The 27,955-nt window shown below is 41.3% G+C and overlaps 1 protein-coding gene across 1 annotated transcript in view; it reads right to left on the minus strand.

Moving 5' to 3' along the window:
- Nucleotides 1-5,384: 5,384 nt before the first annotated feature.
- The window catches only part of SEC16B (SEC16 homolog B, endoplasmic reticulum export factor), an 82,393-nt gene continuing 59,822 nt past the window's right edge, over nt 5,385-27,955 (minus strand). The window contains exons 18-26 of the mRNA XM_087726816.1: nt 26,370-26,439; nt 24,815-25,081; nt 19,545-19,615; nt 17,718-17,855; nt 13,995-14,105; nt 9,628-9,745; nt 8,702-8,766; nt 7,527-7,613; nt 5,385-6,372 (exon numbers count right to left, since the gene is read on the minus strand). Coding sequence (XP_087582942.1) covers nt 6,304-6,372; nt 7,527-7,613; nt 8,702-8,766; nt 9,628-9,745; nt 13,995-14,105; nt 17,718-17,855; nt 19,545-19,615; nt 24,815-25,081; nt 26,370-26,439 — 996 coding nt within the window. The 3' untranslated portion in view covers nt 5,385-6,303. The remainder of the gene's footprint in view (nt 6,373-7,526; nt 7,614-8,701; nt 8,767-9,627; nt 9,746-13,994; nt 14,106-17,717; nt 17,856-19,544; nt 19,616-24,814; nt 25,082-26,369; nt 26,440-27,955) is intronic.

Consider the following 27,955-nt stretch of genomic DNA (forward strand, 5'->3'; position numbering starts at 1 on the left):
CAGCCCCCTCCCTCCAACAACCCCCACCCCATAACCCAGTCTGCAATTCCCTCAGGTGTCATGTGGGTTGCATCTCCAAGAAGCATCATCAGGTTGGTATGGAGGACGGTTGGTCTTGACCCGGTCCAAACATCGACCATCAGCATGCGCAGAAGATGGTGAGAACAAAACTCCCTTTTTGACTATCACTCCTGTACCCTTTATTCCCACCCCAAATACCATGCCCCGTCCCGCCCCCTCGTTGCCAATGGCAGCCAAAAGCAAGTAAGCGAAGCAGAGGCTGACAAGTTCTCTGCATTAAGACAATAACGCTCCCCAGTTGCAATTCCATGTTTAATATCTTCCTTCTCCCCAGTGGTGGGATTAAAATAATTTAACAACCGGTTCTCTGCCGTAATGTCTATCTGTGTAGGTGGGGGCTCAGTGATCATGTGACTGGGTGGGCGTGGCCAACTCAAGGTCACTCAGGTCGATGGGCGCTTCGCCTTAGCTGTTACAATGTAATAAGGGTTAACTGGAGAGGCAGTTTCTGTAAGCAGGGCAATAAAGATTAGGCTAGAAACAACACCAGAATGTTTCCTTCCTGCCTTCCTTACAGGATTAGCCCTGTAAAGTGGGAAAAAACAAAAGATTTCTTCCAACAATCTCTGGTTCTCCGAACTGCTTAGAAAGTTACCAACCGGTTCTCCCGAATAGGTGCGAACCGGCTGAATCCCACCACTGCTTCTCCTTGAAGGTAGCAGGCAAATTTAGAAAAAACTAATAGACTCCCTCCTCTAAATTGCAAGTAACTCTCAGTTTATGATGACTTGTTCAGTGACTCTTCAAACTTGCAGGAGCACTGAACAAGCAGGACTTATAACCAGTCTTTGCAATTTTGGCCATTGTAGCCTCCTTGTGGCCACATGATTACGATCAGTGATGTGCAGTCAGGGGAGGCAGAGCCTCACCACTGTCATCATGAAAAGAAAAAAAAATGTAAAAGGAAAAAGGCTGAGGTAGTTGCTGCCAGAGTCACAGTGGATGACTCTGCTTAGTGCTTAACTGTTTAAAAAAGCCTCTTTAAAAAGCGCCCTCTACAGGAGGAGGTGGGAGAACCACCTGCCTCATTTAGTCTGACTTTATGATCACTCAAGCAGAGTTAAGCAAGGGTTAAAAGCCGAAAAATTCCTTATGTAGATGAGGCACGTGGTTCTCTTGCCTCCTCCTGTAGAGGGGCGTTTTTTTAAGAGGCTTTTTTAAACAGTTAAGCAGAGTCATCCACTGGGGACTCTGGCAGCAGTTAGCCCACCCTGACCTCAGCAGCTCTTGCCTTTTTCCTTTTACATTTTTACATTTTCATGATGGCAGGCAAGAGCAGAGTTGAAATCGCTTTCTTTCTTTTGGCCTCACCAGCCATAAACCTCACCGCACGTCACTGATTACGATCCAGGCCCTCAGTGCCTAGTTTGTGATTCTAATGTCATAAACCACAGTCCCACAGTCCCACGATAGTCATTTGCAACCTTTGTTTGCTAGCTTCTCAGAAGCTAATTCAATAGGAAAGCCAGCAGATCCCAAATGGCAACCATATGACACTTAACAACTCACAGTGATTCACAACAGCAACCAGGAATTGCCGTTGCTAAGTAACACAGTCACATGACATCATGCTTCATGACCATTTCGCCTAGCAATGAAAATCCCTGTCCCAATTGTGGTCATCAATTGAGGTTTCCAATCAGTTTTCCAATCTGTACATTAGGTAGAGGTCAACACCCAGGACCTGTGAGCATTCTGGCATCTGAGCTTATACAGTACAAGTACACATAGCCCTTAACTTACGATCACAATTGAGCTCAAAATGTATGTTGCTAAATGAGAAATTTGTTGAGCTTTGCCCAGTGGTGGGTTTCAAAAATTTTTAGAACCTATTCTGTAGGTGTGGCCTGTTTTGTGGGAGTGGTTTGGTGGTCATGTGACCAGGTGGGAGTGGCTTGGTGGTCATGTGATCGAGTGGGAGTGGCTTGGCAGACATGTGACTGAGTGGGAGTGGCTTGGCAGTCATGTGACTGGGTGGGAGTGGCCAAGAAGAATGTCACTGAATTCTTTGCCCCAAAGAATGACCAACAAAAAAGATGTAAAAAAGGAAATTTATTATTTTGTGCACTTACTACTTAAATAAGAATAAAATAAGTACACAAAACAATAAAACAGCTACTTACAGAGGAAATATGGCTGTCCTTGCCGCTCTTCAACATTACTGGCCACCTTACACACACTCTTCCAGCCCCTCTGCCTCTTCCCTCTTCCTGGATTCACTCAGACATTTTTAAAACCCACAGCCTGTGTACACACAAGACATTTTTAAAACCAACAGCCTGTGTACACACACACACTATTCCACTCTTTTAAAAACATCGGAGTGAATCCAGGAAGAGGGAAGAGGCAGAGGGGCTGGAAGAGTGTGTGCTGTGCACAGGCTGTGAGTTTTAAAAACATCTTGGGTGTCCACAGGCTGTGAGTTTTAAAAACGTCACATGACCCCGGGACCCTGCCACCGTCAGAAATGTGAATCTAGCATCTGAATGTATTTCACAATACCATGGGGATGCTGCAACGGTCACAAATGTGAAAAATAAGTCACTTTTTTCAGTGCTATTGTAACCTTGAGTGATCACTAAGCATACTGTAATAAGTCAAGGACTACCTGTGCCTCCCAATTTAAAAGTATGCGTGTAAAAATTAAAGTATCAAGCAATGACTACATTTTCATATTTCAGTCTAGTCTTACAAGATTTATGGAATTTTCTCAAATTTGGGGAAATTGTGGCATAAGTCTATGGTTTTAAGCAAATGTAAGATTTAATAATTTGGAACTTGGGCAATTTAAAAAATGGTTTAATTTGGCATCAGGCAGCCCCTCACCGTGATGTTAGAGATCACCATAGGTCCCCAGATTTCAGGTTGGGAAAATTGTATTAAATAATTTGGGTTGTCCACACCTTGATGCCATTTTATAGCAATATACCGCTTCATGGGGCTTTCAGCCCTCTCTAAGCAGTTTACAGAGTCAGCATATCGCCCCCAACAACAATCTGGGTCCTCATTTTACCCACCTCGGAAGGATGGAAGGCTGAGTCAACCCTGAGCCGGTGAGATTTGAACAGCCGAACTGCCGAACTAGCAGTCAGCTGAAGTAGCCTGCAGTACTGCACTCTAACCACTGTGCCACCTCGGCTCTTCTCTGCCTCCTCCCCTTTCCCAGCATTTGATGCCTCGTCTACCCATGGAGGAGGAGGACATATATGCAAATTTTATACATCTGTGTGCTACTTCAGCAACTCAAGGGACATGTTCTGATCCGCATACATAATGAAAGCAGTGTGCATGTAAACCAGTGTGCCTCTATTTAGTATGCTCCTTGTCTCCCCGTAATCATAAATAATACTCAGAAGTTTTGAAAATGTGGTTTTATTAATCAGACAAATTAATACCAAGCAGAAAAATAAGCTAGATTCATTTTTTTCCCTGTATAATAGTGATTCCACCTTTAACCAGGCCTAAAAAGAGAGCATGGAAACATTGGCAATAATTTTATAGTGACTCCAGAGGAAGCCAGGGGGGTTCGTGACTTGGGGTTCTTCCTGACTTGTGATCTGCTTAAGCAGCCAGTGGAAATTAGGCAGCTTGACCTTTAGTAACTCGTGCCTTGATCACCATTAGTTGAACTCCTGAAACCCGCTCTGCAAGAGGTCTTCGGAGCTCACTCAGAAGTTTCAGCCAGCACAATATGAAATTGCACCCCAAGTTGCTGCATTGGTTTCCGAGTCTAGCAATAGCAATAGCAGTTAGACTTATATACCGCTTCCTAGGGCTTCCAGCCCTCTCTAAGCGGTTTACAGAGTCAGCATATCGCCCCCACAGTCTGGGTCCTCATTTCACCCACCTCGGAAGGATGGAAGGCTGAGTCAACCGTGAGATTAGAACCGCTGAACTGCAGATAACAGTCAGCGGAAGTGGCCTGCAGTACTGCACCCTAACCACTGCGCCACCTTGGCTCGAGTCTTCGGACGTTATTTTTTAAAACCCTGAATTGCACAGCAGTGAGATAAATCAGGCAATTCCTTGCCAGAATTATATCTGCTCTGGGAAAGAGTCTACTGAAAATTCAGTCCCACCCTGACTGAGGTTCATGGTGCATGACTGAGATGGCCTGCCTTTTCCGTAATACTTTATGGTATTTTTTTCCTAAGAACTATGTGCAGCCTCTTCTTGCTGCAATTTGGTAAACAAGTTGTTCCAATATGTGTTTGGTCCCAGTTCACTTATCATGGGCACTTACCTTGGGTTTTATTTTTGCTTTGCTTTTGCACCCTAGTTATTTTTTTCGTTCTACATTAATTTGGATTTGCTATTGATTATGTTTTTGGTTGATGCCATGTGCTGCTCAGAATCTTTTGGGGTTGGGAAGACAAAGCTTAGATGTACTCTGCTCTTGCCTGCCATCATGAAAAGAAAAAAAAATGTAAAAGGAAAAAAGCAAGAGCTGCTGAGGTCAGGCTGAGCTAGTTGCTGCCAGAGTCACTGTGGGTGACTCTGCTTAACTGTTTAAAAAAGCCTCTAAAAAGCACCCTCTACAGGAGGAGGCAGGAGAACAACGTGCCTCATCTACTTCAGGAATTTTTTGGCTTTTAACCCTTGCTTAACTCTGCTTGAGTGATCATAAAAAGTCAGACTAGATGAGGCACGTCGTTCTCCTGCCACCTCCTCTAGAGGGCACTTTTTTGGAGACTTTTTTAAACAGTTAAGCACTAAGCAGAGTCATCCATGGTGACTCTGGCAGCAACTAGCTCAGCCTGACCTCAGCTCTTGCCTTTTTCCTTTTACATTTTTCTTTCTTTTCATGATGACAGTGGTGAGGCTCTGCCTCCCCTGACTGCACGTCCCTGTGTACCACAAACCGATTTGTATCAAGCAAATGTCAATGCTATATAGGATTAAAAGACAATTCAGCAGTGCAGCCTAGTCCCTAAATCAAAGTGAGAAGAAGAAATGTGATTATGGTTTTACAGATTAACTTACAAGCACTTAACAGAAGGTCTACCAGAAAAAGTAGTAATCCAGATAGGATTACTGCTGACCAGAGCTTTCTCAAGACAATACAGCCTATCTATGCTTCCCAGCGATGTGACATCCATCAGAATAATTTCCAAAGGGGTCAGGGGAAGAGATACACTCTGGGACAAGGTTCTCGAATTCAAATCATCAAAAGTGCCACTTGCGATCTAGTTCACAAGGTCACAAATTGAGGGCTACAACAGTGGAAAACGTTTTCCTATATTGATACAAAAATCTTCGATGATTCAAGACTGAAGAAATGAAGAGTACAACAATATACTAACAAACATAACTTTATTCAGAAAACATGTATTTCAAAAGAAAGCCATTTCGCTTTGGTCATTTAACTGCCAGCATTTTTTTATTAACAAGAACATCCATTGGACTACAATTTTTGGTTTTATTACTGGGATGATATGTAAAATATTTCAAGATTGTGCACTACATAAAATGACTTTGAGTGTGTGTATAAGTTTTCATACAATACTGGGCTGGAACCAAACCCTAAGTATGTTATACAACTTCTTAACAAAGAAGATACAAATTTTAAAAATGAGATTTATTCCCAAGTAGCTATGTTTAAGTATATGTTCTTCTTCAGTACAGCATAATTTAATTTGCCCTGAAATTACACAGATCTCAACCGATTTATTCTCAAGCAAATATACAAGAGATCCTATGTACATTTATTTTAAAAAGATGTTGTTCTTTCCCAGTTAGCATCCTCCAGATATGTTTGGACTACAATTTCAAACCAATTGAGCAATAGATTATGAATACCTGTTAAGTGGCAATGTATTAACAGTTCCCTTCTTAGAACAAAAGACAGAAAATAAAGGGGGGTGTTCCCTTTTCTTTTTATTTTATGTCCATCTCTATGCCATTTGCTGTAAAACTGTCTTTTAAAAATACCAAGCAAATAAAACTGAAAGGGGCTTATAGTTCACATTTGTGCTGTTATCCTTTTTTTTTCCTTGTTGTGAATGTGTTTTTTATTTTCCATTTTCATTTCGTACAGTCACATATATACTGTGCATAACCGAGGCCATATAACATTAAACAATAAACACATGTGCTGTTATCCTTTTGATAACAAGCTCAAATGCCAGTAAGCAGGAAGGGTAGCAAAGACATCATAGAACTGTCATCTTTGGGTAAGGAAATGGTTTCTGATCAGGGGAACAGTCACAGAAGTATCCTGGATTATTTGTATTGCAGATGATGTGGGTAGTATTGCTGAAAATTCTGTTGCAGATGCCCAATGCCAGAGGCCTGATAAGAAAGAATTGTCTTGTAACATTGGCAATTTTTCATAATTCAAATCATTGACTGTGCAATAAGAACATTTAAGATGTCAATATTTTATCACAGTTTGCAGCTCCAAAATGATAGTTATGAAAAGTATCAACATTACACTGTGTTTCAGAACTCTAACCATATTTTTTTGCCAATGAACTCACACAAAACTATATTTAATAATGGATTGCTTAAACAATTGGAACACAGGTTTTCCCATACATTTCTCTTCCTCCTATTCCTCCAGACATACAGAAAGTATACCTCTAGGACAGCGGTTCTCAACCTGTGGTTCGGGATCCCTTTGAGAGTCGAACAACTCTTTCACGGGGGTCGCCTAAGACCAGTGGTGGGATTCAGCCAGTTCGCACCTATTCGGGAGAACCAGTTGGTAACTTTCTAGGTAGTTCAGAGAATCAATTGTTGGAAGAAATCTCCTTTCCTTTTTTCCCACTTTACAGGGCTAATCCTGTAAGGAAGGCAGGAAGGAAACACTCTGGTGTTGTTACTAGCCTAATCTTTATTGACCTGCTTACAGAAACTGCCTCTCTGGTTAACCCTTACTACATTGTAACAGCTAAGGCGAAGCGCCCATCAACCTGAGTGACCTTGAGTTGGCCACGCCCACCCAGTCACATGACCACCGAGCCCCACCTACCCAGATAGTCATTAGGGCAGAGAACCGGTTGTTAAATTATTTTAATCCCACCACTGTCTAAGACCATCAGAAAACACATATTTTTGAAAACATAAAATAATTTTATGGTTGGGGGTTACCACAACATGAGGAACTGTATTCAAGGGTCGCGGCATTAGGAAGGTTGAGACCCATTGCTCTAGGATAAGAGACTGGCATCGAAGAAAAGCTATTGTTTCCTTCCTGGCTAGTCTGCAGCAAAATGTTCAATTGTATCGGTCTTTCCCAATTTTGTGCTATCTAGATTAGGTGAGCCTCTTTTTCCATTATTGAGGGATTATTAGGAGGATTCTAAAGATGTATTAGAAAGGTTCACATTGTTCTATTGATACCTTTCTTGGGTTTCTGTTTATAGCGTATTATAATATAGCTACTTGGCCTGAAACGTCTCTTTCTTAACAACTGCCCACTTTACGTGTGTAACCTCACATACCTGAGTAGGGTTGTACATAGGAACTGTCCCTTCTGTGGGGGGTAGAGGCATGCTATCAGGGTTGAATTGATGTCTGAAGGAACTAGTCTGAAATAGCAGGGGATAAATTATGAATTGTCAAGAGTAATCAAGAAAAGCAAGAAGTATAGTTGATTGGTGGAATTATACATAATTGAAAACAGTGATATACAAATATAAATGGTTGGTAAATCTCTTTCACATTGGGATCTGTGATTATATAAAGGTATACTGTTATTAAATAGACAATCAAGAATGTAAGGGAATTGGGTTTATTGAAAAAAAATAATATTAATTGTAATTGAATATACATTGTACAATGAAAGTGAGGTATTTAGTTATACTAGATGAAAAATGATGTGCTTGTAAATGTAATTGAGAATATGGATGCAAAAAGACTTGTAACCAAACGACATGCTGTATGTAATGGATGAGATCATTTTTTTAATATTGTTTTTTTATATATTTAAAAATAAAAAATAGATTGAAAAAAAAAAGAAAAGCAAGAAGTATAGTTGATTGGTAGAATTATACATAATTGAAAACAGTGATATACAAATATAAATGGTTGGTAAATCTCTTTCATATTGGGATCTGTGATTATATAAAGGTATACTGTTATTAAATAGACAATCAAGAATGTAAGGGAATTTATTGGAAAAAAATATTAATTGTAGTTGAATATACATGAAAGTGAGGTATTTAGTTATACTAGATGAAAAATGATGTGATTGTAAATGTAATTGAGAATATGGATGCAAAATGACTTGTAACCAAACGACATGCTGTATGTAATGGATGAGATCATTTTTTTAATATTGTTTTTTTTTATTTTTATGTTTAAAAATAAAAAAATAGATTGGAAAAAAAAAGAAAAGCAAGAAGTAAGTTACCCATGGTTTCATATATCTCTGAATTTCATATCCAATAAGCCCAAATCAAGATTATTATGGAAACCGGAAAACTGAAACAGGTTCTGGTAACCTATCACTGGAATGTACTATACCACCAAAAGTGAAGTTGCCACAACATTGTTCTTCTTCCAACCTGGATTGCCAGAAAGTCTGTTTGACTAGATTGCTGACTTTCCCAATGACATTTTTTTCCCCCAAACTAAAGGTTTCATTTTGTATTCTACACTGCTTTCCACATCTCACCTGATCACCAGCATCTGAAATGATAGTTGCTTCCATGCTGCTATGGCCTTGTGAATGTTGAGCTTCTGGAGAAATAACAAATATTATATGTTTTTCAAAAGTAGATGATGATTTAAAGTAGTACAGGTTGTCCTCGGGGTGATATGGTGCAATGTCATGCAGACATACAACAGTGATTGTGGCAGTCCCAGCTGTATTGTTATGCCATAACAATGGCAAATCTCCCATGGTCATAGCAGCCTGTGGTGGTGTGATCACCATTTGTGACCGCTTGCCAACTTCTTACCAATGACTTTGTTTGTCAGAAGCCAGTAGTGAAGGTCACAAATGATGTTGATGTGATATTGAATTGAGAGGGCCAGTTGCCCAAAACCGAAATCAGAATCACATGACCATTGGGACATTGGGACAATTATGAAGATCCATCATCCTTCCACCCTCCCTCAGCAGTAAAACCCTTTAGTTTTCCCTGTCTCCGAGAACCTGATTCCAAAAGTTGAGGGGTATATCAAAAATGTAGGGTTTCGTTATGCACAAAAAAGGAGATGAAATGCCAAAAATTTCTATGCATGGAATTATTATTAAATTTCTTTCCTACCCATCTCGTGGTCCGTCTGAGGAAACAGAAAATCTTTAGTTAGCAATAGCAATAGCAGTTAGATTTATATACCGCTTCATAGGGCTTTCAGCCCTCTCTAAGCGGTTTACAGAGTCAGCATATCGCCCCCACAGTCTGGGTCCTCATTTCACCCACCTCGGAAGGATGGAAGGCTGAGTCAACCTTGAGCCGGTGAGGTTAGAACCGCTGAACTGCAGATAACAGTCAGCTAAAGTGTCCTGCACCCTAACCACTGCGCCACCTCAGTTACAACTAAACTAACAAAATGTTGAGCAATTCATTCAGAAACATGCAGGGTTATATTTACCTGGAGATCTCTTGGGAAAAGGATTGCCTTCTGTGGGAGAAAGGGGAGGAGGGCCATGACGTGCAGTAGATTTTGCCTCATTCGTGGGTGAAACGAAAAGGGGCTGAGGGATTTTCTCCTAGAGAAGGAAAATATACAATAGTGATGAAATAAATTGCTGGCTATTACCTTCAACCTTCCTGAGAAGTTTGAGGAACATGTTTCCCCTTGAGATCAGGCAGGCCACCATATTTCCTTAAATTAGTGGAGAACTGGCATTTCTCACAGGCTCTGGGATATTAAGATTGGAGCCCAGAGACTAAAGAGATCAATAGTTGTTGTTATGGATTGGGCGCCTGGTTTTTTTTCTTTTCTTTTTTGTATTGATTTATTATTTGTCTTTTTAATACTCAGAAGTGGATTCCTACCAGTTTGCACCTATTTGGTAGAACAGTTCATCAAATCTACTGAACCGGTTAGAAGAGGTTCCACCAGTGGACCCGGAAAGCCGGCCACACCTACAGAAGAGGTTCCAAAATTTTTTGAAACCCACCACTGGTCCTTGGATATGATTATTCTACACTATCATGCTCCTATTTATAAAACTCAGTGCCTCTGTGAAAGGTAAGGATGACTACTGCGTTTGTGGTGCAATCAGAACATTGCGTGTGTTGAAGTTGTTTTAACGCAAACCAAAGATGCCTTTTAAAAAACACGTTTACATCCTATTCTTATGCATGCCAGTGCTGTGTGTGAGGTAATTTAAGGTGGTTCTGACAAGTGTCGTCGGCATCTTCATATCCGGTCACATGGGCGGCAAGCCACTCCCATCCGGTCACATGGGCGGCAAGCCACTCCCACAAAGGAGGCCACACCCACAGAGTAGGTTCGAACAATTTTTGAAACCCACCACTGTTAATACTGATGTTCACTACCCACAGTTGCACATTACTAGAGGATTGGCCATATACATCTTAGAAATAAATAAATAAATCCTGAAATATGAAGCAACTATTTGTCAGCGCACGTGACTCCCCAGAAGTCCTAGAAGAACGTGACCTGTCCAATGGTTAGCATTAGTTGTTATGTAAGGATTCAACTTTAAGGCAGGTTTGCTCTTCCTTTGGTAGTACAAAGGAGCTTGCACCAAAGGAGTTTAGAAATAAAGCAAAGGACCAAGATAGTTATGATAGGACATTACAAAGAAATATTCAATTCAGATGTTTCAAGTACACTTCCGTTGCATTTTCAATTTTCTTTTTTGCCAAGGGAAATTCAAAATGAAGCAAAGGTCATTTTCCAGCTGCTATTTTGTGAGCTCAGTCTATTCATTATATTGGAAAGTTCCTCTTTATTAACAATGATTATTCAAAATGCTTTAGGAATACAATTAATTCACACAAATCTCCTGGGAGCAGCCCAACCAACTGAAAGAGACAGAAGCCAGGTCAATGTGGGAAGAAAGAACGGATACACCACAAACATCACCAGGGCTGAAACTTGTTGATAAATAACATCATTTTTCAACATTTTCTTGAGTGCCTGTAATAAACATCGCAGTCACATCTGGACAACCTGTTCAGTGGAGCTACTAAACTTATTCAGTCTTACCTGAAACATTTGAAGGAGGAAAACTCAATGGAGGGAGGAGTACTTCTTGAAAACTCCTAGGTTCTCCTAAGCATGACCATCCCTCCGTCTTATTCTTAATGACACCATTTTACCTATAACTGTTGTAGCACACATCACTGAGTTAATTATTTTTATTTTCTAATTTCCTCTCCCCCAAAGAAAGCTAATTATATGTCATCTGGCTGTCAGTTTACTTCAGAAAGTGAGAAATGACCGAACTAGCCAAGAAATTGAAAGTTAATTTCCAAGCCAAGAAACACAGTATTGCCTGAGAAAATCTGAGGATCAATTCCTTCTCTTTCTTTCTCTTCCTCCTCCCTCTTCTTCTTTTTCTCTCCCCTCTACCCACCTTCCCTTATCTCATTCTTCTTCCCTTACCTCTCCACCACACTTCTTCTTCTTCTCCTACTTTCTTTCCTTCTCTTCCTCTCTTCTACCCTCCACTCCTTTCCTTTCCTTCGTCCCTCCATTCTCTACTTCCTTCCTCCCTCCTTTCCTTCCTTCTTCCCTTCCTTTCTTTTTCTATTGTTATAGGTGTCTCTTTCAGATCCCAATTCATGTTTTCTTGGGGATGTTTCCACACACACAACTTTGTTTCATATCCTTTCCTTTTTTTCTTTAGCTATTTTTATGGTAAGCCATCCAGGGTTACATTTGTGAGAAGGGTAAATCAACAATTTTAAATACACATAATCCTTATTTGCCACTGTTTTCTTTTAGATCTTTTCTGACTTCCCAGTTTAGCTTATAGCACCAAAATTTCCTAGTGGTTTCCATCTAAGCGTTAACCATGTTCAACCCATTTTCTGAGATGACTCAAGTTTGCCCAAGTGTTGCCTGCTATTGGTATCAATAACTGCATTATTAACAATGTTATTATCTCCACACAATAAAAGTGCAAAGCAATCAATAAAAATAAGCAAGTATTTCTTTATCTCTAGGTACTGAAGAAACAAGAGGAATGAATGAAAAGAAATGCGAGAGAAAAAATTAACCTGAAGCCAGGATGGGTGGAAGAGAAAAGAATCCAATAAATCCTTAACAACATCATAAATATTAACAAAACACTCACAGTGGGGAATGGAGGTACTGTACAGTATGTACAAAGTTGGAAATTGGGGTGGGAAGACAAACAGACGAAGACTGAGGTGAGGGCAGTGGAAGAGAAGACGGCCAGCACAAGAGACAACGCATGAATAATGCATCTGTGGATTCTTATTTAGACACACCAACTGCAGGGTGCAAGAAGGAAGAAAGAATGTTCCTCCGTGTGAAAACCTTTCTGCACAAACGAAATATGTCAGAGAAGATCCTGCCAAGTTTTCACTTCGTCATGCTGTTTGTTCTCTCGGCAAACAGACTGAGGCGTTCATTTTTACTTACAGTTGTTCTTTTTTTTTAACTTGGGGTTCATTAGGGGCCTTCCAAAGTTTGATCCTCACAGTGGCTGAAAGTGGTACAATCTGACAAAAGCTTTACTATTTGATTCTGTTGAGCGTACAAGGAATCAAACTTTGTGTGTGTGTGTGTCAGATGAAGCTGTCAATTCCAGCCTTTTCCCTTGTAGTTCAGTCTCCCTCTCCCCACCACAGAAGCCTCCAGCAGCTGTAATACGAGATTCCCAAAGACCCCAACAACTCCAGTGTCTCACTGGTTTTCTACAAAACGCAAACAGGCTGTATAAGCAATAGTGATCCCACTTTTTGTATTCAGCCTCCCTAAAATGATAGGTTTATGTACTGACTCCCGCTCCCCCTTGGCCCACACCAAAGCACTCCGAGCCAAAGATACTTTACGGAATTTATTCACAGACAGACAGGTCCTTGGCAGCAATCCAGCACAGATAAGCCTTGGCAGCAATCCAGCACAGATAAGCCTTGGCAGCAATCCAGCCTGCCAAGCTAACGCCACAGTTCTCCAACATTAGTTAATGCGTTGACTTCTGCAAAAGGGGTGTGTACACAAGCAGTCCTTTTATAGTCTGGAGAGGAGCCTAATGACCACCAGCTGAGTGCAATTATCTCCTGTAACTGCGTAACTGCTCTTTACGCCTATTAGCTCTCCGGTGCCGGGCATCTAGGAACAACTCGCTTGGTTCCTCCCCACTACTGACGTCCGGATCACTCTCCCTTGTCTCCTCCCCACTGGTCCAAGGCTCAGGCGCCAAGGTGGCGCAGTGGTTAAATGCAGCACTGCAGGCTACTGCTAGATCAGCAGGTCAGCGGTTCAAATCTCACCGGCTCAGGGTTGACTCAGCCTTCCATCCTTCCGAGGTGGGTAAAATGAGGACCCAGATTGTTGGGGGCAATATGCTGACTCTCTGTAAACCGCTTAGAGAGGCCTGAAAGGCCTATGAAGCGGTATATAAGTCTACTGCTATTGCTATTGCTATTGCTATCCTGGTGACCAACCAGCCTCTCTGTGCCCTGCTCGGAGTCGGAACCCTGTCCAGGGTCCTCCACATCCCCCAGAGCCGACTCATAGGGCCCCTCGCTGTCGGAGTCTGGTGGCAGCTCCAACGGCTCCTGCTGGGCCACAACAGTCTAGGATAATATTTTCAAGCTGGGGTCCTTGGATGCTTTCAGAACTTCTATCAGTTAAAAGACCATTCATGATAACTCCTGCTGTTCTGCTAGATTCTGCTGCTGAGAAAAACTAGATTTTTCTGAAGACACATTGCTGAAACCACCACTACCACCACCCCCCCCCCAAAAAAACCTCTTTTTCTAAAAAAAAAAAAAAAGACTCTTTGTTACCTGAGAAACTGGAGTAGTTGAGTCCAAAGAAGCAACTGGATTTTTTTCAGATGGTTCTTCATCTTTATTTGCCTTGGAACGGAACCAACGGAACCAGCCAAAACCAGAAGTCTGGAGGGATACAAAATCTTGAGTGGAACATGCTGGTCTTTTCTTCTTCTAGACATAGAAGACATTCAGTCTCTGATCCAGCCATAAGCATGCCATGAAGGAGCAGGAGGAACTGGAATCTCACATTTTACTGTTGAGATTATGAGCCTCCCCCAACCTCATCTTCTTCATCTGCAGTGGTTTTTCATTCCTCTAATTCTTCTTCTGGTCCAGCATTATGTTTCCAAAAGAACCCAATTAAATGTTTCTGAGAAGCTCACACGTAGGCCTAGAACAGGGGTGAGTTCCTGCCAGTTCTAACCTCTTCTATAGAAGAGGTTCCACAAATCTACAGTGCCGTTTATAATCAGTTCCAGCTCCCTCCCCCCACCCGTCCGCACATCATCAAGTTGAAGAGCGAGAGGAGGAATTCTGGGAGTTGAAGTCCACAAGTCTTAAAGCTGTCAAGTTTGAACACCCCTGGGTTTTTTTTTCTAAAGGGTTAGGGGTGCAAGGGTCTTGTAACTTTACAGCTTTAAGGCTTGCGTGCTTCAAATGCCAGAGTTTCTGAGCCAACATTTTGGTTGCTAAGCAAGAGCATTGTTAAGTGAGTTTCACCACATTTTACAAGTTGGCCACGCCCACCCAGTCACATGGCCAGCAAGCCACTCCCACAAAGCAGGCCACACCTACAGAAGAGGTTCTAAAAAAAATTGAAACCCACCACTGGCCTAGAAACAAACTAATTTCCCTCTTGTTTGTCCTCATATCTAATCTTGAATGGCATGTTGACTCTGAACATGGAAGATCCATTACATTTCCATAGTTACCTCCCTACGATCGATCAGATCCCACAGATTAGGCCTCCTCCGAATTCCATCCGCCAGCCAATGCCGACTGGCAAATCCTCGGGGGAGGGCCTTCTCTGTGGCTGCTCCGGCCCTCTGGAACGATCTCCCCTTGGAGATCCGGACCCTCACCACCCTCCAGGCTTTCCGCAAAGCCACGAAGACCTGGTGGTTCCGGCAGGCCTGAGGCTGAAGAATTTCCAGCCCCACTTGAATCGTTATGACTGTTGTTTTTACTCTGTCTGTCTTTTGTCCTATTTGTATCCCCCCGCTCCTTTGTTGTTAGCCGCCCCGAATCCCTTGGGAGTGGGGCGGCATACAAATTAAATAAACATAAACATAAACATAGTCTGACTCAAGCTGTTCTTATCAAAACCCTTATTTTGAAATCATATATAAGTGGAGGCAATGTTTCACACTGGTTCTATGATTTCACGAGTGGATGGTTTTGAATGGCAATAGTGGGAAAGAGAGCCTGCTACAATAGGGAAGTATCTCTCTTTCCTGTTTAATATTTATTTAATATTTATGTAAATTGCTGGGAGAAAACCTCTATCAGTTTGGGATCAGGTATTGCTATTTTTCTGATTATGCCCAGATAGGCATCTCTACCCTGACCAAGCTGGTGATATCAGGATATATCATGGGGGCTCTGACCAGCGCCTGAAGGCTGTATGGATTGGGAAGAAATAGGCTAAAGTTGAAGCCCAAGGAAGTTGAGTTGCAGTTTGTCCAAAACATATGGCAGTGGCTCTCAATCTTCTCTTCACCACAGACTTGCTTTAAATACCTTTTCAATCAATCAGAATAGAGCTGGAAAGAACATTGAAGGTTTTCTACTCCAACTCCCTGCTCAAGCAGGAGACCCTATGCTGTTTCAGACAAATGGCTGTCCAATTTTTTTTTTAAAACCTCCAGTGATGAAGCATCCACAACTTCTGAAGGCAAGCTGTTCCGCTGGCTAAGTAGGACGTTTCTCCTTTAATTTAAGGTTGCTCCTCTCCTTGATTGGTTTCCCGCCATTGTTTCTTATCCTGCCCTCCGATGCTTTGAAAAATAAGTTCACTCCCTCCTCTTTGTGGCAACCTCTCAAATATTGGAGGCCACGGACTATGGCCACAGGCCACCAAGACTGAACTCAAGGTTTAAATAATAACATTTCTTCTTTGCGTCACAAAGTCACTGTGATGACATTGGTGTCTCCCAGGGTTCCACCACAAAACCGCGGTAGACAAAAGCACGCTCGACGAAAGCGCGTATGTGACGTCATCACAGCGCGACGAAAACATCGCGCTGTGATCGATAAATGTAAAAATAAAGCGAAAACCTTACCCTAACCCCCCCCAAACCTAACCCTAAACCTAACCCTAAACCTAACCCTTAACCTAAGCCTAAATCTAACCCTAAACCTAACCCTTAACCTAACGCTAAACCTAACGCTAACCCTTAACCTAACGCTAAATGTAACCCTAACGCTCTAAACCTAACCCTAACCCTTAACCTAACCCTAACCCTAAACCTAAACCTAAACCTAAACCTAAACCTAACCCTTACCTTTATGTGAATCGGCTTGCTTTAATTTTATTTTTATTTCAATTTTTAATTTTTTTCGGCGCGCTGTGATGACGTCAAATGCGCGCTTTCGTCGAGCGCGCTTTTGTGGACCGTGGTTTTGACGGGTCACGGTCTCCCAGGGGTCCATGGACCACAGCTTGAGAACCACCATATGATGCCTCTCTCTGCACCCGTGATAATTCTGGAAGAGATTGTCCTCCCTTTGAAATGGCAGGTCTGTGATTTGTGAATCACTTAGACTCATGGCTATTGTTGGATGGCTAATGGGAGATTATAATTAAAGAGCCTTTGCTTAGCACCGGCTGGTGCATCACTTGGAAGCTCTTCCTGGAGGAGGCCTGGAGACCCCTGACCCATGCCCTTGTCATGTCCCAGTTAAATTTCTGCAAAGCAGTCTAGACTTCATGACTACTCAAAGACTACAACTGCTCTAACTTATCTATTAGAGAATGAGAGTCATTGTTCAGACTAAACACTGGGACATTGGTCACCAGCAGGTGTCAGGTACAATTTAATATACTGATTTTGGCTTTTAAAATCATTCATGAACATCTATTTCAAGTAGACCAAATCCATTCAGTTTCTGCATCTTGAACAGGCTTCTTCCCTCATATAATTTTTTAAAAATGTATAAACACACACACACACATTAAAGCAAATAGATACATTTAAAGTAAATAAGTAAATCAATGATGGCCTCTTTTGTAGATCTAAACTGATTATTTTTTTCAGAATTGAATAGCAATAGCAGTTAGACTTATATACCGCTTCCTAGGGTTTTCAGCCCACTCTAAGCGGTTTACAGAGTCAGCATATTGCCCCCAACAACAATCCGGGTCCTCATTTTACCCACCTTGGAAGGAGGGAAGGCTGAGTCAACCCTGAGCCGGTGAGATTTGAACAGCCGAACTGCAGAACTGCAGCTGAAGTAGCCTGCAGTGCTGCATTTAACCACTGCGCCACCTCGGCTCCTTGAAGCCGGCATAATACTCACTGGAATGTAATAAATGAAATATATAATACACCTTATTTCGTAGTTAATATGAATTGGCTGCCACAATGCAGTTAAGGTGTTGTATGAATTTCATCATGGGTCAAATTACCTACAATGATCCCACCACGCTCAAGATAGAATAGAATATAATCCTAGCATTCACAACTGCATAATTTTCAGATAATAACAGCTGAAATTTCAACAAGATTGCCTCACCTTCACTACCTCTTGCTCTGTTTTCTCCACTAGTTTCTTCTCCAATGAGGTTTCATCCTGGGAGGCTTCTGGTGGATCTTCTGAAAGGGTTATTGTGGAACTCTCAGAGACAGTCCGGGTCCGTGCATTGAAAATGGCCTGGCATCAAAGAGAAAACATCAGCACAAGGTAACCCAAACAGAGCATATCCATAGAGACAATTAAATGATAGTTTTGTGTTCTGACCCCCTCCTCCATCCAGTAACGAATGCCGAGACAAGCTTAACTGGAATGTACTTTAATATCAAGAAACCAAAACCTCGGTGGTTGAAAGCCAAGCATAACAAACAGATACGGATCTTGGCAGCAACTCAGACAAACCTTGGCAGCAATCCAGCCTGCCAAGCTAGTTACCAAAGTTCTCCAACTTTTAGTCAATGCGTTGACTTCTGCAAGAGGGGCGTGTGCACAAGCAGTCTTTTTATAGTCTGGAGAGGAACCTAATGACCACCAGCTGAGTGCAATTACCTCCTGTACTTGCACAACTGTTCCTGATGCCTATTAGCTCTTTGATGCCGTGCATCCAGGAACAACTCACTACTGGCATCTGGATCACTCTCCCTTGTCTCCTCCCCACTGATCCAAGGCTCAGGCGCCTCCTGGTGGCCAACCAGCCTCTCTGTGCCCTACTCGGAGTCGGAACCCTGTCCCCTCCACATCCACATCCCTGTCCCCTACACATTCTCCAGAGCCGACTCATAGGGGCCCTCGCTGTCGGAGTCTGGTGGCAGCTCCAACGGCTCCTGCTGGGCCACAACAGTTTTGTTTGTAGCCTAAACCCATAGTTGGTTTATCATCCTATTTGTAAAACTAAGAGTAAATCAAAGTCTTTCCTTGTATCAATTAATAGCAGAGAAAATCTAGTGAGACAACTCAACGTTGTTTCCATTCCTATAACAAATCAATACTATTAAAGATGGAAAGTGGGAGATAAGTGACTTTCTCAAGGGCAACTAGAATTTAGTTTTACTATTCAAATTTCACACATCCAATTTCATCACAGAACTGCTGCTTTTTGTGACGCATGAGTCACTAGTGGGATACAAGAAGTTGGAATATCTCAATTCAGTGGTCCCTAATTTTAAAAAGTAGAATCAGCAAGACAGGTGGCATATATATGACAGCTAGTTTGGTGTAGTGGTTAAAGCACTGGTCTAGAAACGTTGTGTTCTTGTCCTGCCTTAGGCATGAAAGGCGGCTGGGTGATTTGGGGCCAGTCACTCTCTGTTAGTTCAACCCACCTACCAGGGTAGCTGTTGTCCGGAAAATAGGAGGAGAAAGGGGAATTAGATATGTTTGCTACCTTGAGTTATTTATAAAAGTTATAAGGAAGAATTAAAATCAAATGAATAGCAATATAGCAATAGCAATAGCAGTAGACTTATATACCGCTTCATAGGGCTTTCAGCCCTCTCTAAGCGGTTTACAGAGAGTCAGCATATTGCCCCCAACAATCTGGGTCCTCATTTTACCCACCTCGGAAGGATGGAAGGCTGAGTCAACCCTGAGCCGGTGAGATTTGAACTGCTGAACTGCTGATCTAGCAATAGCCTGCAGTGCTGCATTTAACCACTGCGCCACCTCGGCTCTTCTTATTATTTATTTAATAATAAATATGTCATAAGACCTATTAAAGGCTTATTAAAATTGCCCACCCGGATTGCTTTGAAACAATAATTAATCTAGAAATGCTATGTTTGTCAAAGAGATGGGGGGGGGGGAAATCTTAGATCTGACTCCTGGATCCTGCCACCCTCATGGACCTCCTTTCTCTTCTCCCTCTCTTACCTGATGTTCTGGAATGTGTTTCTTTGGATCTCCAGGAAAATGGTCCCGCCCAAAAGATTCCACAGTCTCCCCTGCAGGCCAAACAAAAGTTCAGGGCACTATTCGAAATTGAGCTCCCAGAAATAGTGGAATAATATCCAAAAAACACCCTCAAACCCTAAAAGCAGCTCTGGGCAAACTAAAATCACTGGCTTCTCATAAAGATATATTGCTATCAGTGACGCGCGGTGAGGTTTATGGCTGGTGAGGCAAAAAGAAAGAAAGGGATTTCAACTCTGCTCTTGCCTGCCAGCATGAAAATGTAAAAATGTAAAAGGACAAAGGCAAGAGCTGCTGAGGTCAGGCTGGGTTAGCTGCTGCCAGAGTCTCCAATGGATGACTCTGCTTAACTGTTTAAAAAAGGCCTCTAAAAAAACACCCTCTACAGGAGGAGGCAAGAGAAACAAGTCCCTCATCTGCATAAGGAATTTTTCAGCTTTTAACCCTTGCTTAACTCTGCTCGAGTGATCATAAAGTCAGACTAAATGAGGCATGTGGTTCTCCCGCCTCCTCCTATAGAGGGCACTTTTTAATAGGCTTTTTTAAACAGTTAGGCACTAAGCAGAGTCATCCACTGTGACTCTGGCAGCAACTGCCTCAGCCTTTTTCCTTTTACATTTTTTTTCTTTTCATGATGACAGTGGTGAGGCTCTGCCTCTCCTGCCTCCCCTGACTGCACGTCACTGATTGCTATATATGGAAGTAGGCAGACAAAAACAGGTAAGAAAAAAATTTCAGTTACAAACCTTCCCCATTCCAATTTTATTTGGCAGGGGGGGAAAACACGCTTTCTGCTATGACAATTTCAGCCCCTTCTTTCTTTTACAAAGAATGTTAAACAATGCTAATTTTTCCACAGGTATCCTTGTGCTGGGAATGATTTTGATTTGATTTGATTTAAAGTTTATTTATATGCCGCCCTTTTCCCTGGGGGGACTCAGGGCGGCTTACAACTTAAAAAGCGGGGGGGAGACAAACTTTTAACATATAAGACATAATTAAAACACAACAGTCATACTATTCGGGCGGGTTGTAGTCTTAACCCCAGGCCTGACGGGATAGCCAAGTTCTGAGGGCTGTGCGGAAGGTCTGGAGGGTGGTGAGGGTACGAATTTCCACGGGGAGATCGTTCCACAGGGTCGGAGCTGCCACCGAGAAGGCTCTCCTCCGCGTAGTTGCCAGTCGACATTGACCGGCAGATGGGACTCGGAGGAGGCCTAACCGGTGAGATCTAATAGGTCGTGTGGAGGTAATTGGCAGTAGGCGGTCTCTCAAATGGTTTTGTTACAATGGCTGAGTGGGTAAAATGAACTTCCTGATAGACCTATATGAGGAATTTAACATTTGTTCTAGCATTGTATTGTTTGCAGAAGCTTAGGACACAAATTTCAAACGCACACAAACACACACAATCTCATGCAGGACAGCCCACTCTTCCATTTGACTTTCCCTGGTTTTGTTTTTTCCCTCAGATGAAAAGCAGCACTGATATATCCCATGAAGCAGGAATGCTGAAGAACTTAGAAAAGAGGAGAGAGCACTCCCTCTGCTGCCACGGAAAAGTCATGGCTTTTCTTTTCAACCTGTTACAGTATTTCTGTGTTTGTTTTTAATACGTGGGAAACCCAGGTTTTCTGCTCCTTAACACCCAGGAGCAGAAAGAAAGAGATACTTGTCTCTTCCCTCTGTCCTTTTCTTAATAAAACTCTGCTCCCTGAACTCTCATATTTTCATCCGCCTCTGCTTGGAGACATCTTGTAAAAAAGCAAAATAGGATTTGGGACCTGGGCAAATAAAAAGAACAATGCATATGTTTCATAGCAGGGCCTGGCTCTTTATTTACAAAGCAACAAAAACATCAAGCCATTGTGATTAATGTCACATCTATTTTAACCTTCAGTTTAATGTGCTTTTAGAAAGCAGGCCAAAAAAAGGAGGGTCTCATTGTTCCTTCGCTGCTCTTTCGTAGACGTTTCCTGAATCCAATCTGTGACCCGATTTCCCTACATGATTTCTTTCTCCTAGAAGCAATCGCAAATGTCAACTGAAGAGCAAGACAAATTGGTACTGTGAAGAAAATAAGGTGTACATGGACTGGGACTATGGCACAGAGGAATTACCAGCAGGTATGCCCAGTAGTAACTCTAAACTAAGTTGGAGCCATCTCCATAGCTCTTAGGAGCAAAAGACACATAAAGAGCCATCAACAGTCTCAGAGATAATATCTACCTTGACCCGTGACCCGTCAAAACCGCGCTCGACTAAGCCGCGCCCGATTAAACCGCGCCGCTGATGTCATCAACAGGGCGACAACAGCCAGCGCGGGGAAAGAAGGGCGCTTTAAATAGCGCTTTGAAAGCAAGCCGATTCAACTTAAGGTAAGGATTAGGTTTAGGGTTAGCTTTAGGGTTTGGTTTAGTGTTAGGTTAAGGGTTAGGGTTAGGGTTAGGGTTAGGTTAAGGGTTAGGTTTAGGGTTAGGTTAAGGATTAGGATTAGGTTTAGGGTTAGGTTAAGGGTTAGGTTTAGGGTTAGGGTTAGGTTAAGGGTTAGGGTTAGGTTTAGGGTTAGGGTTAGGTTTAGGGTTAGGTTTAGGGGTTAATTTTAGGTTTAGGGTTTACAGCGTGCTTCTGTCTCCGCGCTGTTGTCGCCCTGTTGATGATGTCAGCTATGCGGTTTAGTCGGACGCGGTTTAGTCGAGCGCGGTTTTGTGGTAGGACCACCTTGACCCACAGTGCCATTTAGATCCAAGCAAGAACATACAGGAATCGTTTGGAAATTGGCAGAATTATTGCAGTACCGTCTTTGGAAATAATGAAATGGTTATTATCAAGCATGATAGTGCTGAGTAGAAGATAGAGGAGCCAAAATAAGATCATTTTTATAACAATAGTGTGTTGTTGTTGTTGTTGTTATGGTTAATCTTAAAATCTCAGATTTACAGTCTGGAACCGGTAAAAATTTAACCGTTCAAGTACTAACCAAGGACCTAAGAACTGTTAAGGTAGCATCTAAGTATATAGGCAGTTCCAAGTAGAGTGGGCTTTTTTGCAAAATCAGGATATTCAGATCTAATAAGCTGAAAATTCCCACATATCTAGGCAGCCCTTTTGGTATTGCTCCAAGGGCTCCTATTATTATTGGTAGAACTATTGATTTCTTCCTCCATAATTGCTCAAATTCAATTTGCAAATCACGCTTTTGTTATTTCCTCCAGCTGTTTCTCTTCAATTTGTGCATCACCTAGTATTGCAATATCAATAAACCAGACTTTTTTTCTTTCCACCATAGCAATGTCAGGCATGTGGTGGGCCAGATTCTGTCTGTTTGGATCCAAAAGTCCCACATTATGCAGTATGAGTTCAGGGAACAAAAAAACCAATAGGTTTTACATGTTTATGGAACATCTCCAGGATTTCAATGATTTGCCGTAGAACAGGTGAGTAGAAAAAGACCAACTAAAGTGGAATGGAGTAATACAGGCAGGTGGATCTCTGGCTCGCTTCTCCATATTCAAATATTTCTTATTTTCTCTTCTTTAGGGCGTTTTCATCACAATATTTTCCCACACTATTTACACAGCCTTCAATATCACCCATCAAAACATATCATCCTTCTCTCTCAAACAATCCACGTCTTTCCTAACTACCCTGAAATCCAAAGGATTAGCAAATGCTCCTGTCTTTCAAAGAGCCTTTGGGATTTAACATCAAGATAAGGATTGTCTTCCTGCCATTCAAGGCTTAAAAAGAAATTGTTTTAATGCATAAATACAGCCTGGCATGATCAACAATATTTGCGAAAAGAGACACGCTTGAAATTAGTTATCTGAATTGAGTTTTAAATGTAGAATTTCACTTGTCTAATTTAATTATTTCTAGATCATTACAATCAGCAGCGGTAGAATATGGTGGTTTACCAAATGTACTTAAAACTGAAATGCTACTTAGAATTCTGTGGTTGTCTTGTGTTTTATTCTTGAATGAACAATTATTCCTCTTCTTTTGTGCCTTCCTTAAGTAGTATATAATCCATTACTAAACACGTGTGTGTGTGTGTGTGTGTGTGTGTGTAGATAGATAGATAGATAGATAGATAGATAGAGAGAGAGAGAGAGAGAGAGAGAGAGAGAGAGAGAGAGAGAGAGAGAGAGAGAGAGAGAGATAGATAGATAGATAGATAGATAGATAGATAGATAGATATAGGGATAGGGATAGGGATAGGGATAGGGATAGGGATAGGGATAGGGATAGGGATAGGGATAGGGATAGGGATAGATGGATAGATGGATAGATGGATAGATGGATAGATGATAGATAGATAGATAGATAGATAGATAGATAGATAGATAGATAGATAGATAGAAGATATGATAGATAGATAGATAGATAGATAGATAGATAGATAGATAGATAGATGATAGATAGATAGATAGATAGATAGATAGATAGATAGATGATAGATAGATAGATAGATAGATAGATAGATAGATAGATAGGGAGAGAGAGATAGAGAGATAGAGAGATAGAGAGATAGAGAGATAGAGAGATAGAGAGATAGAGAGATAGAGAGATAGAGAGATAGAGAGATAGAGAGATAGAGAGATAGAGAGATAGAGAGATAGAGAGATAGAGAGATAGAGAGATGATATGATAGATAGATAGATAGATAGATAGATAGATAGATAGATAGAAGATAGATAGATAGATAGATAGATAGATAGATAGATAGATAGATAGATAGATAGATAGATAGATACAGATACAGATACAGATACAGATACAGATACAGATACAGATATGTTGTATTTGTGCTGATAACAAATCAACACAAATGTAACAAAGGAAACAGTAAAAATATTGGGTTTCTGTCTGGATGGTCTCATGACGAGCCGATGGACAGAGAATGGAAGCAGTGAACCTCCTCCCATATTTGGGCATACCAGGGGTTGTGACTTTAAATAGATATAGATATGTATATATATATATACAGACACAGACAGACAGACAGATAGATAGATAGAATTTGATATGCACATACACTATTTTTCTAGATTAAATATATTTGTTTACTTCAGTAATTTCTTCACTCTCTACCCCTAATGTTCTTGCAGTCCACTAGAGGAGAATAAAGTGCAATAGAACAAACAATAAAGGTGGCCCCATAGTTTCTTACAATTAAAGTCAACTGACAGAACATCATGGATAACAGCTGCAGAAGCACCCATCTTTACCTGGTGGCTGTTTCAGATGTGAAGAAGGGTCATTTGAAAGACCTCCTAGAGACAGAGTGGAATTTTGGTCATTTTCTGCTGAACAAGCCTCTAAACTAGCATCTGTCCTCTTTGAAGGATGTCCATGTCCAGAATAGATATGCAGCTGTTGATCCACATCTGGTTGGTGCCCAGTTGAATGAACAGGTGATGGGTGTCTACAAGGATGATGCTCTAGATTCTCCCAGGGTACCCCAGCTTGCGCAAACTCAAAATGAGGCGCCAAACCTGATAATCCAAATTTGAATACTAGTATCATTCCCACTTGATAGATCAGAAAAAGAGGCGAGGAATAAATTATCTTATTGAGGTTTTTAAAAACTACATCTTAAATGGGTTAATTTAAAAGAAGATTGGCCTTGTAACTATAATTTGTAACCATAACCATTGAAAGGCTTAAATTTCTAGAAAGATCAGACTGCAAATAGGATTATCTCTTCCACCAGTAATTCTCAGGTACAGTGCCTCTATGCAAAACTGATGGATATTTTTTTTTAAAAAAAAGCAAAAAACAGCTCTCTGAAAGATTTGTGAAATGTAGAAAAGAGAGGGAGAACAGAATTAGATTCCAAAAAGCAAATTCATTCTTTTCAGAAGCAACCTTCTGAATTCTGCATTAGGCTACAAAAGAGCCGAGGTGGCGCAGTGGTTAGGGTGCAGTACTGCAGGCCACTTCAGCTGACTGTTATCTGCAGTTCAGCGGTTCTAATCTCACCGGCTCAAGGTTGACTCAGCCTTCCATCCTTCCGAGGTGGGTGAAATGAGGACCCAGACTGTAGGGGCGATATGCTGACTCTGTAAACTGCTTAGAGAGGGCTGAAAGCCCTATGAAGCGGTATATAAGTCTAACTGCTATTGCTAACTGCTAATTCTCCTCATAGCAATAGCAATAGCAGTTAGACTTATATACCGCTTCATAGGGCTTTCAGCCCACTCTAAGCGGTTTACAGAGTCAGCATATTGTCCCCAACAACAATCCGGGTCCTCATTTTACCCACCTCGGAAGGATGGAAGGCTGAGTCAACCCTGAGCCGGTGAGATTTGAACAGCCGAACTGCAGAACTGCAGTCAGCTGAAGTAGCCTGCAGTGCTGCATTTAACCACTGCACCACCTCGGCTCTATAGGGAGAGGACAATCATCATAATATACTAGCATATGCCCTGCCCCCCCCCCCCAAAAAAAAGCCATGGCCAAAAGCTATTGTTTTTAGAAGGCTTTATAAGGGTCACAGTTAGGAGAAATGTACAGTCTTGTGAATTTCACTATGTTTCCTTCCATCTCTCAATGGTAGCATTAGGGCTTACTGTCTATATTCCTGGACAAATACATAGGTAATTACAATGGCAGACTTTCAACCTAAAATCCCCTTTTCCAAGTGTCATGTATACTTGAAACCAACTCAGTTCTCAAATGTTTCAAATCAAACTTGAAAGAGTTTAGTTTGGTTTAATCGGATGCATTTTAAGATACACCTTCTGGGTACGCCTGGCGCAATTTGTTCCTTTGTTCTTTTACCTGATATTGATCCATTGCCTCTGAAAACCTCTGGCTGGATGGATGTGGTGTTGGGAAACTCTCTTTGATCCTTAAATTAGATATGAGAGAAAACACACATAAAATCCAAATCCCGATAATGGTATAAGCTCTGGGGCACCACATAAGCAAGTACAAAACAGAAACTCCTCAATTTCAACAAGTCAGAATAACGAATTTACCCTATTTATTTGTTTCTTTAGTTACTTATTCATTCTAGGTATACGACTGCCTGCTTGCCAAGCAACTCACAGTGGACTAATGTAGGATAAAACATTAAATGCAAAGAAAATCTAAAGAATAAGTCATTGGAAAATAAAATTAAATTAAATTTAAAAAAAACACTGCACTAGGAAATAGACAAAACATTAATAGTTTCAATTTCCTACCTCTGAGGTAGGAAACAGAGCACTAAATAGCACCTGGAGATTATTCTACCCCATTTATGGGTATTAGTCTACTCTCAGAGATGGGTTCCTACCAGTTCGCACCAGTTCGGTAGAACAGGTTCGTCAAATCTACCGAACCGGTTAGAAGAGGTTCCACCAGTGGACCCAGAAAGCAGGCCACACCTACAGAAGAGGTTCCAAAAAATTTTGAAACCCACCACTGACACACACACACACACAGAGAGAGAGAGAGAGAGAGAAAGAAAGAGAAACAGAAAGAAAGGAAGAAAGGAAGAAAGAAAGAAAGAAAGAAAGAAAGAAAGAAAGAAAGAAGAAAAAAGAAAGAAAAAAAGAAAGAAAAAGTGAGAAAGAAAAAAGGAAAAAGGGACAGAGAGACAAAAGGAAGGGGAGAGAGAAAGAGAGAGAGAGAGAGAGAGAGAACACATGGCTGGCAAGCTACTCCCACCAGTCACATGGCCAGCAAGCCACTCCCACAAAGGGGGCCACACCCACAGAGTAGGTTCGAAATTTTTTGAAACCCACCACTGTCTACTCTACACATGGTTGCTATTTCTAGCTACAGAAAGCAGTTTCTACTTGTATTAGCTTTTGAATCACTTCCTCTCTACAGTCATGCCTTTCCTGTTTGAAGACTAGGAACCTGAATCTGACGATCAAGGTTGAACATTGATATCTTTTGATATTAATTCAAATTCTGAGTTTTGGGCTGCTGGCAAACTTCTCCAGTTTGACTATGTTTCTGGAAATTCCTGAAAATAAAAAGATTGCTGCTTTTTTAAAATTAATCTGATGTCACTCCACCTACCTCCTCTGGAGCGAGGCAGTTTATAAATCTTATGAACAAATGAAATAAGGAAATTACTTATTAATTGTTTGTTTTATTTTACTCATAGGATGTTTCCTGCATGGCTTGTTCTGACCTTCTTTTTCATCATCTAATTTGATGCATCTTTGAGATCCTGAGAAACCAATGCCATATAGGTTAGGACTAATTATATTATATATTATATGTTCAATATGGTGAGTATGTGAATGTCTATTAGAAATTCATTTTGCAGCTTAGACCACTTTTTCTCCATTAGGTTTATAAAGAGTGATAGCAGCTCTATTATGTGCAAAGTTATATTTCTCCAAACAATTCAAAACACTGCATGCACA

The sequence above is a fragment of the Thamnophis sirtalis genome, unplaced genomic scaffold (genome assembly GCF_051295495.1).
Source record: "Thamnophis sirtalis isolate CommonGarterSnake01/CBP01778 unplaced genomic scaffold, rThaSir2_p1.2 scaffold_12, whole genome shotgun sequence".
In the NCBI taxonomy this organism is placed as follows: domain Eukaryota; kingdom Metazoa; phylum Chordata; class Lepidosauria; order Squamata; family Natricidae; genus Thamnophis; species Thamnophis sirtalis.